The 11,416-nt window shown below is 41.2% G+C and overlaps 1 protein-coding gene across 4 annotated transcripts; it reads left to right on the plus strand.

The window, feature by feature from the left end:
- Positions 1–5: 5 nt before the first annotated feature.
- On the plus strand, positions 6–11,068 carry CEP70 (centrosomal protein 70). Of its 4 annotated transcripts, none has more exons than XM_041403775.1 (16): positions 6–114; positions 541–640; positions 794–917; positions 1,236–1,416; positions 1,733–1,902; positions 2,977–3,036; positions 3,709–3,808; positions 4,204–4,292; positions 4,617–4,694; positions 5,744–5,846; positions 6,573–6,743; positions 7,330–7,476; positions 7,976–8,144; positions 9,367–9,481; positions 10,434–10,513; positions 10,888–11,068. In XM_041403775.1, exons 1-16 carry the CDS (start codon positions 106–108, stop codon positions 10,953–10,955), a joined length of 1,764 nt encoding a protein of 587 aa, XP_041259709.1. In that variant the 5' UTR covers positions 6–105; the 3' UTR covers positions 10,956–11,068. The 4 variants fall into 4 exon arrangements, with proteins under 4 accessions (XP_041259709.1, XP_041259718.1, XP_041259734.1 ...); XM_041403784.1 differs by having other exon boundaries at positions 4,620–4,694; XM_041403800.1 differs by lacking the exon at positions 6,573–6,743.
- Positions 11,069–11,416: the final 348 nt, after the last annotated feature.

Here is an 11,416-nt window from a genome sequence, read left to right on the forward strand (position 1 = left end):
GCCCGCGCAGCGCCGCCCCGCGGTCTCCCCGCCCGCCGCTCCGCTCCCGCCCGAGCGGCTCCGCGGCCTGAGGAGCGGCCCTTCTCCTGCCTTGCCGCCCTCGCCATGACCGAGGTACTCTGCTGGCCCCGGGTGTCGCTGCTGGGTGGTTGGAGCGGGACAAAACGCGGTGCAGCAGTCCGTGAACCCGCAGAGCCGCCGCCGCCTCCCTGAGGGCTCCGCTCGCGGCGGGGCCGCTGCGCCCCGCGCGCGCTGGGGGAGCCGAGGGCCGGTGGTCTGGGGATCCTGCAGAGGCGAATTTAACTCATTGCGCCTGTTCTGCTTTCAAGTGGGGATCGGGAAAACTGATCGTGTGTTAAGTGCGCTTTTCCCCAAAGTGCTTTGCAAATCCTATTGGAGCTTCTCACAAGCTCTCCTGTAGTGGCCTCTTGGGTGTTTGGGGTTGGTTTGCTTTAATTTGTGGAGATTTGGTACCTTCTGCTGCACAGCTGATGTGAAGAACTCAGGTTTCTGCCTCTTCTTCCCTTTCTCCCAATGCAGCAGGAGAAGGCAGAGTGGGAAAACCTAAACAGGATATTAATGCGTCATGGGTTGAAACCCGTGAGTCTTGCTGCTCCCCAAAGCTGCAGAGATACATCAGGTAAGGAAATGTAATTTTTGTGTTTGGAAATAGTAACCCTAAGTTCATAAGTTCATCTCCAAAGCTGTCACTTCCTAGTGGCAGCAAACAGGCAATCTTCTTTGGCTATTAAAACACTTTCATTGTGACTTTGCTTATGCTCTGTATCTCCAGATATGATTGTCCTAGACCACCAGTCTTCTCAGGGAATAAGACTTGCATTAAAAACGCTGGTGGAAGACACTGAGCGACAGCAGAAGGTGATGCAGGGACTTATGGAGGCAAATCGATGTCTTAGGTAAGACATTGGAAGGAGTTTACCTGCAGAGTAAAAGTACTATCAGTGTGCATCTCCAGCCTGGTGGAGATCTTATCTCACCAGAGGCCTAAGACCTTTTTCCTGAGGTTATTGTTCAATATGCAGCAATGTTGTCCCGGTTCCTTTCAAGCTCTTCCCTTGTTTCATCTGCTTCTTCTTCTCATATCAGTGTATTTCCCACACGTGCTGCCACAGGATGTTATCCAAGGTCAGCACATAATGTCAGGTGTGTGCTTCCTGCCCTGTCTGTGGTGAAATGAGTTTAAGTTAAAAGCAAGGATTCATTTCTTTTTTCAGAGATGTGGTACGACTGGAACAAGGTCGGGCATCTCGGCAAGAGCAACGGGCTAATGATTTGGAAATTGTGGTGAAAAACATTAAGGCCAAAATTTGTCAGCTGGAAGATGAAACAATAGCTAAAGCATGCCAGCAACAGAACCAAGTCAAGGAGCTTCAAAAAGAGCAGCAGGCTTCACGGGTAATTCAGATAGTGCTGCCTGAGGATTCAAACTTTTGACTCATAAAAGATCTCAAAATATTTATGCTGATCTAAATAAACATGAATCGTGGGTCATAGGGTTAGTACACTGTTTATAGCTAAGTATTTTCAAACTATGCAGAATTTTCTACAAATAATTTAGAAATATGTCTGTGTCCCTCTTCCACTGTCTCTTCAGCATGGCTAAAACCCAAGCACTCATTTTCCTTGGTTCCAGGTTTGGAGCCTGGCCTTGTACAGTCCAGTCAGCTTGTGGTCAGAACAATTCAGTAATGCTCCCATTGCCTGTTCACAGGTGAAATACCAACAGCAGCAGGAAAAGCTGCAAGAACAGGAAGAGATCATTGCCCGCTTGCAGAAGGAGCTGAGCAGAGTTGGGAGGGAGGAGCAGCAGCGAGCTGACACTCAAAACAAAATGTTTTGTCAGTTTTGCAAAAGAGCTCCCAAGTCTGTCCTGGATCAGCGGTAAGTGATTCTCTTCTACTGCTGAATCCCTGCAGCATTAAATGAAGAAACAGATTTTAATGTGATATTTCTATGGGGAAAAAATGGTAATCTGGAGACTTTAGGAGTACAAGACAAAATATGAAGTCTTGTGAAGGTACCTCAGTGCAGTGATATTTTTCTTTTGTGAAACTAAGCCAGATAAATCCATGCCAGAAATTTAAAAATTGTCACCCGCTGCCCACACTAGATGTCAGCAAAGGGAAGGGAATGATTCACTCTGCTCTGTAGCTGCAGTGTCGGCTAGGATGATCTCATCCTGGGATTCTAACATTTAAAAATGTAAGTTAAAAAGGAACAAACTCCCCAGCAAACACCATCCTTAGCCCCCCCAAAAAAAGAGCCTTTCCAATTTTGGGAAGTGATGTTTGCAACTGCTGACTGCAGGCTTTGCTTGCAATCTTCCAAGTACTTTTGGGTAAGTTCCCAAAGTGTCACAAGGCTGTGTCTCTTGCCAGTAGGATTTCCATGGCTCTGCTACATTCAGACATTTGCCAATTCCTAGCCCTCAGGTAGCCATTGCTTTATTGTGCTGATAAAAAATCAGCTTTCTAGGCCTGGCCAGCAATGTTTACCTGGGAAGCTTTTAAGAGGGATTGTGTGTGCTCAGCTTTTTGCTTGAGCCCTCACTATATCAGAGGAATAATCACTGGATTTGGTTCCCTGTCCTCCCTCATCTGTCTCTCCAAACCAGACAATCTCAGAATGCTCAAGACACTTTATTTTGATTGTGCCTCTTTGTCAATCTTGCTGGGCAGCCACAAGCATAAGATGAGGAGGTTGGTGGGCAGACTTAACTTTTTTCTCCTCTTGAATATTTTGCTGTTTCCAAACTAGTACAGATTCAATGTGTCTACTTTTCCATTTTGGCAAAATGTGACCATGGTTGTCTGGTATGAGAGAAACTCCACTGTTTGGAGCAGCCACTTCCAAAATGCAGTGCAGCTGTGTAAGCTGACCTGTTCCTCTGGGTTGGTCATAGTATGAGTTTTGTGAGAATATCTGAAATTCAAAATTAATTTTTCCTTTCTTCAGGTACCTTTGTCTAATTGACTATTATGAATCTCAAATTAGTCAGATTAAAAAGGAGCTGAGGTAGGTCTCATTGAATGCCCTGTGGTTCTACTGTTCAAAATTTTTTTAGCCCTTACTGTTCTTAAATCTTACAGTGGTAAATATTCTGTGCTCCAGGTATCACTATCATGTAAGAAATAGCAAAGGGTTATAATGGTCATGGAAATTTAGATTTTTTTCCCCAGAATAACTGGCAGTCAGGCTAAGTAGCTTCTCAGGACAGTTAGGAGGCTTGGGGTATTCAGATTCTTGAACTATAAGTCTTTCTTTCTTGCTTTCTTTCTTTTCTTTCCCCTTTCTCTTTTGCCATGGTTCACAGGCAGAATTACTGCATTAGCTGTGCTCAGTTGATTGATCTCCCAAAACTAAAGCTTTTCAGCTCCATCCCAGTGCCTGCATGGCACAAAACAACAAACAGATACCTGAGACATTCCTATAGCTTGAGATTACTGTTGACAAAACTGAAATGGGATTTGCTTATACTGGAGTTTCTCCTGTGGATAAGTGCATTTCATCAGCATATGAAACAGCTTTCCCAGAAATTAGAGCAGGAATCTTAGGGCAGAATTTCTATTCTATTTACTTGGTAGTTTATGGAAACATTATTACCATACATAACTGCTAACTAAAGAAACTTAAATTTTTGAGCTAATTGAACTGCAGTAAGCTGAACCAATTTATTTTTCCCAACAGGCAATATAAAAAAGATGAAGACGAGGTGCAGAGAGAAGTAAAAAACAAGGAAGAGTTCTTAAATCTAGATGCTACTCCTAATTACAAAGCACTGCTCATGGTATGGAACTGCCAAGAATAAGTCAGTGCAGATCTCTCAATGGTAACCCTTCAAGAGCCACATAGAAACATCAACATGTTTGTTTTCTGTCCCTTGTTCTTGCCATGTCTTCTGAACTTGTAACCTCTGTGGGCAGAGTTCCCTGTCCTTGTGCAAAGATTCAGCAAAATGTTGTGAGTGTGCTGAGGGCTGCACAGACCTCCTTTAGTCACAGTGCTCCACCTGGGGTCTTGGTGGACCACCAGGCTCTTGGTGCATCATCTGAGTCCTCATCCATGCTGCTTTGCTGTCCAGGCAATTGGGAACCCTTCTTAATGTGCACATACTTTAAATTGTTGAAGCTTGTTCATTATGAAATGAGGGCAGTAAAAGCAATAACCCAGTCTGTGTTGCAGTCTTTCCAGAAGCAACTTACTGAAACAAAAGCCAAGAATGAACAGCTTTTGCTTGAAAATATAAGTCTCAAGAAAAACTTGGAAATAAGGTGAGAAAGGATGTGATCCTTTGTAAGGCCATTTCAGTAGGCTTTGCTTTACAAAGCACCAGCAATTGTAAAAGTGAAGTGTGAAATCTGTGATCAGAGAAATGAGATATGGCAGCAACAGCCACACTCTTCTCCCTACAATGTTAATAACAGCTGCTAATGGTTAGTTTGCTCTTTATTGCTGTTGTCACGTAGAAATGTAGCAGAATTTAATTTGCAGAATGATTTTTTGGCACTGGCAAAGCTTTCTTACTTTTTTGCTTGGATGAATTTTATAGATACCTTCCAATGCAAGACATATAACATGGTACTTTTTCTTTCTAGCAGGCCAACTGCACAGGAATTAAAATTTTACAAGCATCAAGTGAAGAAACTACAGAAAGCTTTAAAGAAAACTGACCAGTAAGTATATTCTTTCAGGGACTTCCATGAATCCTCTGGACTTCTGAAGGCAAGGTTACTCTGCAGCCTGTAATGTAGAGAGTAGCTTATAGAGAATGTGCCTTATCAGCATTATTTGGAGCCTGGTTGTGGGCAGCAGGTGCTGCTGGATCTCTAAAGCCCTCTATTTCTGAAATGACAGCAGGGTCTCCAAATGGGGGCACAGCAGTGTGGGGTTTTTTATTTCATTTTGTCTTTCTGGATTTGATTTGAGTTCTTTTGCTGGCAATATGTACAGGGACATCTCTGGTGTTTGCTGCTTCCATAAGCTGTAAAGGAAGCTGCTATTGGTTTCATTATGGCTTATGAAAGTGTGAGTTGGCAAAATGTTGCAGCTACTGAAGTTATGTCCATATTATTCTTAGAAATTGACTGTTTTTTCTAAAATATTGCTAAGAGAATACGTGGAAGATAGAGAAGTTCTAGTACTAACAAAGTGCTTTTATCTGTAATTTCACTTAGTCATTTGTCTGTGTGTATACTGAATGCTAAATATTTTATAGCCTGAAAAAGACATCACTTAAACTTGAAAATAAATAGACATGTTGTATATATTTAAATTGTCTATTCTCTCGTGCAGTAGGTATCATTTAGATGAAAAGCAGTAGTGAGCTTTGTATAATAAGCAAGGAAGAGGTGTTCCAGCAGAAGTGGGTAACAACTGAGCTTGGAATTTGAACCTTTAGAGTAAAATTCTGGATTTTAGGTCTTCAGCCATAGTAGAACTCTGGCAACAGAAAAACTGGTGGTGTCCCTTCTAAATCAGCAAGCAGTCTGGCATAGCCTCAGCCTGGAGACTTGAGATAAATTAATGATATTTGCATTAGGTGTTGTGTTGTCAATCTGTGTTACTTGGGTCTGATGGAATTCTATTGCCCAGCATCATAACATGGATATTTACTTTGTAGGTTTGAGTTTAAGTGCTACACACTTGGTTCTTCCACCAAGTTAAAAGGTAACATCTCCTGCTAAGGCTGCTTGTGTGACTGACTGTGTGTATTTTTGTGCAGATTTTCAGGGAGTAGGACTGGAGAAAAAAAAGAAGAAAATAAAGACTCTGGGAGAGTTGCAAGAGTGGATCAGCTGCAGGCAGCTTGCCAGCAATACTTGCAGGTACCCAAATTGTGTCTGTTCTGCATGTTTCTAGCAGTGTTACAATGAAATATCATACATGTTCTGTTTAGCTGTGTTGACTGGAGCGTGCTGGTCTGAGGCTAAGAACGCCTTTCAAATCCTCTGTGCAAGAGGAGTCGTGTTCTGGATTTGGCAGTCAGTGTGGGCTGGTTCTTGTTCTGTCTCAGTGCAAACTACCTGAAAACACAGCAAGGCAGCAGACACTAGGCTGGTAAATATGATTTAGCTGAAGTCTGTTCAGGACAGGGGGTTTTGTTCAAAATCTTGGGTGATAGTGGCCTTTATTTTTCTTCTAATTAAAAAGCCTAAATAGAATAAAACTTAGCAAACTGTAAACTGTGGAAAAATGTTAACTATCCCTATATATATAGATATATAGATATATATATGTGTATGTATATATATACTAAATGTTAACTATCCCTATATATATATATATATGTGTGTGTGTATATATACACACTATAGTGATATATATTTACACTAAATATATATATATACACACTATATATGTATATACTATATATACTTGCATTACTTCTACATATCATCTGGCTAGTATATGTTGAATGTTTAAATTTATCAATAGTAATTTTGGAGCTATTTATGACTTAATTTTAGACAATCATGACTGTGATAGAGAGGGATTTTATTACAAAACATCATACATATTTGAGCAATAACATTTGTTATTTGTTCTTGAAGGTTTTGTCCCATATTGATTCTATTTTGCAAAGCCCAAGAGCTCCTCCATTAATATTCAGGCCCAGCAAAGGGCCAATGCAAAATTACACTAAAGAGAATGGACAGGGATGTGGATTTGAGCACCTTCCACTCACTGTAGAAATGTGGGCAGATCAGCTCATAGCCCTCAAGGTAACAACACGTTGTTGTACTCTGTTTCTTGGCCTTCCTTTCATCTGCTCTCCTCTCCTCCATCCCTCCCTATGAGTAGTTGTGGGGGTTTTTGTGTGTAACTTTTGTTATTGCTGACCTAGTGTTAAATTTTACAAATAATCTGTTGTCCATGTGAAGTATGTACCAGAGACACTTCTCTGTGTAAATATTTTATTTCATTTTATTAACTAAATCCCTGAGAAGAAACTTAAGCTTTTGAGTCTGGACTTCCCACATTAATGATGGTGCATTCTCTTCCTTCCTTTTGTCTTTTTGATCCAAATACAAGTGAAATAGTTTTGTTTAAAGCCAAACTCTTTGTTACAAATACTTCCTATTTCACTGAAACTGTAAGAGATAGCCACTATAATATTTTTCACTCTGTTCTTTTCAAATCAAAGAATGTCAGCAAGACACTTCTTAAATTCATGGAAATTTAAACCTTAACCTCTCCAGTGCTGAAATGTTTTCTGCATACGAGAAACAGGAAAACGCCTGTTTCTGTAATAAAAACAACTTTAAGCAGTTTCTAAAATAAGTTTGCTTCCCTCCCTGCTTTTAAAAGGATTTGCATAGGTCCTTGAGAAAACTGTCTCTGGAATTGCTGCCTTGGAACACTAAAGATCCACAGGATCACAGAGAATCCATACGAGTTGAAGACCTCCAGTTGATAGTAGATGCAATTTTGGAAGAACTAGAACATAAGGAAAAGGTAATTCTTACCAGAGATTTATAATCACAAGTTACTGTGGAATTGTTAAATGCATGCTTCACACAGTGATTAGATTGGTGCATTTGAAAGCCTTGCAGCATTTAAGAAATACCTGTTTGAAGACATTCAATAGTCAAAGACTGTTTTAACATAATGGATAAATTCACCTTGGGGAAGATTGCTTTAATCAAAGGCACTTGACCAGCAGTGAATTTGCATTGCCCTGTAGTCTCAGGAATTATCCTGTTCTCTCAGGGCTGAGAATACATAAATGCTTCTGTCAGAGAAGGAAGCTTTTGAAAGAGTATTTTGAGTTTGGTATATGCTTGTTCCCAAAAACTATTGAAACTATGTCTTCAGATTTAAAAATATTTGAAAGGCTGAGATTTCATAGGGGAGGTTGCCTGTTCTTCAGACTGGTTTTAAGAATGTTTCACAGCTTCAAGCACCCTTGCCTTGTTAAGCAGTACCATTGATGAGTTCTTCCTGCTTGCTCCAGAACAGCCAGACACAGTCCTTGCAAACCCTGTCTGCCATAGTCTGTCACTTCCAGAAGTTGTTTGATGTGAATTCTGTGAATGGTGTTTATCCACGGATGAACGAGGTGTACATAAAGCTGGGGGAAATGACCAACGCCATGAGGAACCTGCATGAGCTCCTGGAACTAGGTAAAGACTTACCACCTGCTGCTTGCTCACACCATTCCAAAAGAAAAGGAGACAGTGAAAAGCTGCCCTCTTTATAGGAAATAATGTTGAGCTGTTGAGAAATTCATTAACTAGGTGTTTCCTTCACTGGGAAGACAAAAATACGTTCCTGTCAATTTATAGTTCAAATAGCAAATCCCCATTATTGGTAAGCCTTTAGCAGTTGCTGAGGAATAACTGGGAGGCAGAAGAAGAGAATAACAAAGCACAAAGCTTTTTTTTTTTGATGAGCTGACTTCATAATTGTTGTTCATTCTCCACTTGAAAGACAAGTGTAAGGAAGAAAAGAATTCTGCCTTGGATGTAGATTTCTACTCAGTAATTCATTCAAGTGTAATTGGGTCCAGTCCTCAGCAAGTTCCATCTTATGCTGCTAAACTTAAAAACCAAAACATGTTGTTGAATGTCAAAAACTGTCAGTACTCAGGGGTGTAGTTGGTTATTTCCCTTCTGGTGGGAACTTCTGTAGAACAGCAGCTGCTGCTGGGTTAAAAGGTTGGGCTGGGCTGTAGGATGTCCAGCCCCAGGGCCCCTGGGCTGCTGAGCTGAGCCTCGTTCAAGGAGGGAAGCAGTGTTCCTGCCTGCAGCCAGCATGGGAGATGAAGAAACCTCACCTCCCCCAAATAACTGCAGCTCAGAGGATGCCTTATCCAAGCAGTTCTTCTGAAATTGAAGGAGAAAAGGACAAGGAGGCTGCTACCTTCAGTCACAGCACTACAGATAGATAGGTTAAAATTCAACACCAAAACAGGTTCTGGGTGTTAACAAAAAACATCCTCCTCCAAACGTTTCCATGTTTGTTAAGCAGGTTCCTTATTGGCCTAGCCCCTACAGTGTGTCTGCTGTGTCACAAGAACCTAATGAATAACCCCTTCTCTCTATATATAATTTCAGTTGGCTGATTTCCACTGACATTGTAAAGATGCACTCTAGTACCCTCTCTGCTGTGAACACACAGCTCTGCCAAGGTTTTTTTAGCTACTAAAGGATTAGTGAGAGAATCCCCATTCCTAGCTAACATTTGTTTATTTCTGTTTTCTGTAAATGATGGAATGTATATGCCTAGATCTATGAAAACCAAATAAAATCTGTGCACCTGTAAGAATGCAAGAATTCAACTGTGTCTAAAATACTTCCCTGTTGTTACTGTTAAAAGAATCATGAGGTGTTTGTTTTTCCACAGACAGTTCAGCTCCACCCACTGTGGTAGTGGATACTGTTGGGAAACTGTGTGACATCATTAATAAGAACGTGACTGAGCAGGTACAGCAGCTTCTGGGCACCCAAGACATCCACAGGTATGTGGGGCTGTTCCACTGCTGACCATTCTGCAAACATCAAATGTAGTAACTGAGAACTGGCAGAAACTGATGCTGAAAGAAACTTTCATCATTTGTTACAAAGTCAGTGAGCTGGGACAGCACAGGTGTTAGTTACTGCTGTCCTGCTTGAAACAAATCTTGTATCCTGTCAAAAAGATAAAGCTGACAGAGGGAAAAATTGAGGCCAGAAGGTTCCAAAACACCCTCTGGTTTGCATGGATAATGTGATCAAACAAGCCTAATGGGATACATGTTTCATCAGGAGACAAATCCAGCACCTGGGTGGGGAGGAGAAAGTGATGCAAGTCTCAGATGTAATATTGAAGTGTTCTAGTTGCCAAGGCAGGGTTTGCCTCAAGCTGCCTACAAATACTTTAGAAACTGGACAAATCCAGTTTTGCATCCAACAGGTAACAGCCACATCTAGGTGGTAGCAGATCCTAAGGGCTTGCATTCAGCATGTGCTTTACAGACAAATGAAGAAGGGAGCAGGCAGCAAGTCTGACACATGCTGAGTTAACAATACTCACTCCCTCACCCTTTCTGCACTCATTTCTCAGTTTTAACTGGAGAACAGCTGCTTATAAAGCATTTCTTGCTCTACCTCCAAGGCAGTTATACCAGCCACCCCCAGGCAGTATATTTAGCATACACAGACAAATGTTCCAGACCCCAGACTACCTGGAGCCATGTGAGGGGGAAAGGAAGGATGTGTATACAGCATTAATAGTGAAATCAGAGATCCTTGCGACAGCTCCCTTGTTGGCTGCAGGGTTCAGAACTGGAGAACAGAACAGTGAGGTCCATAGTTTTATATACTAAGTAGCAGTATTTTCACAAAGTCATGGCACAGAATGAAAAACAGCCAAGGAGATGAACTTGCAATGTCCTTGCACCTCTTACCTGATTGTCTCACTTTCCATTCCAGTATCATCACTAAGCTTGAAGAACATGAGTGCTTCTTTCCACCTTTTCAAGCTCTCATTCAAGATTTGTTGTGTCTTCTAGGTGAGTAATATTTGCAACAGTAATTATTTTCATGCCAACACTTCCTCATATAACTCTAAACAGTTAACAAGTGTTTTCTTTACTCCTGCTGTGCTAAAACAGGAGGAGGATGTGAGGGAAGGTGCTGCCTTTTGCCTCACTCTCCTTCTTTCCACCTTTCCTCAGGAAGTGACCAAACCACTTCATTTTCATTTAACATGGGGTTGCATTTACTTAAGCATATTACTTATAAGCCAAATTGATTTTTTTCTGAAAGCATTACTAGGTCTGAGGAGTTTATTTAATTCACCATCTGTTTAAGTTAGAATTTTGTTTGAACTGAAAGGTGTTCTGGGTTCATAAGCCTAACCCTTTTCCTTTCCATTCTGTTGCAGAGATCAGTAACGTGGATGATATTTTACCTGCAGTGCAAAACCTGAAATGGGGAGCTGGTTCTGGGTGACTCTGCTCTTCCTGAGCAAGATTTCTCTTACCTGTGAATGTACCTCTTGGTGCACATGCAGCTACCTCCTAAGCAATAATTCCAGATTTATTTTTTTTTACATAAATAAAAGTTGCTGCATTTTTATTTTTTTTTATTTTAATTCTCCGTCAGTTTAAGAAAAACTTTATCTACTGTCAACTGGTCTACTCAATCCCAGAGAGAGGCCCAATATACTCCGTATCAGTGCAGGAAACTGAACCTAGCACAACACCAGACAAATTCTAGCCATTTTTAATATTGCTGACACAGTAAGTGTGAAGTCAAGATGCCCTTACTGCCATAGCCATCACACGTACACAAATGCTCAATCTTGGTTTTCTGGAGAGCCTCTTTTCAAATGTTGTTCGCATTTCCAGATCAGTTTGAGATGGGAAACATTGTTACTCAGTGAGTATTCTCTCTGATTATGGACTGAGGCA

The sequence above is a fragment of the Onychostruthus taczanowskii genome, unplaced genomic scaffold, assembly GCF_017590055.1.
Source record: "Onychostruthus taczanowskii isolate IOZ18803 unplaced genomic scaffold, ASM1759005v1 scaffold10, whole genome shotgun sequence".
In the NCBI taxonomy this organism is placed as follows: Eukaryota; Metazoa; Chordata; class Aves; order Passeriformes; family Passeridae; genus Onychostruthus; species Onychostruthus taczanowskii.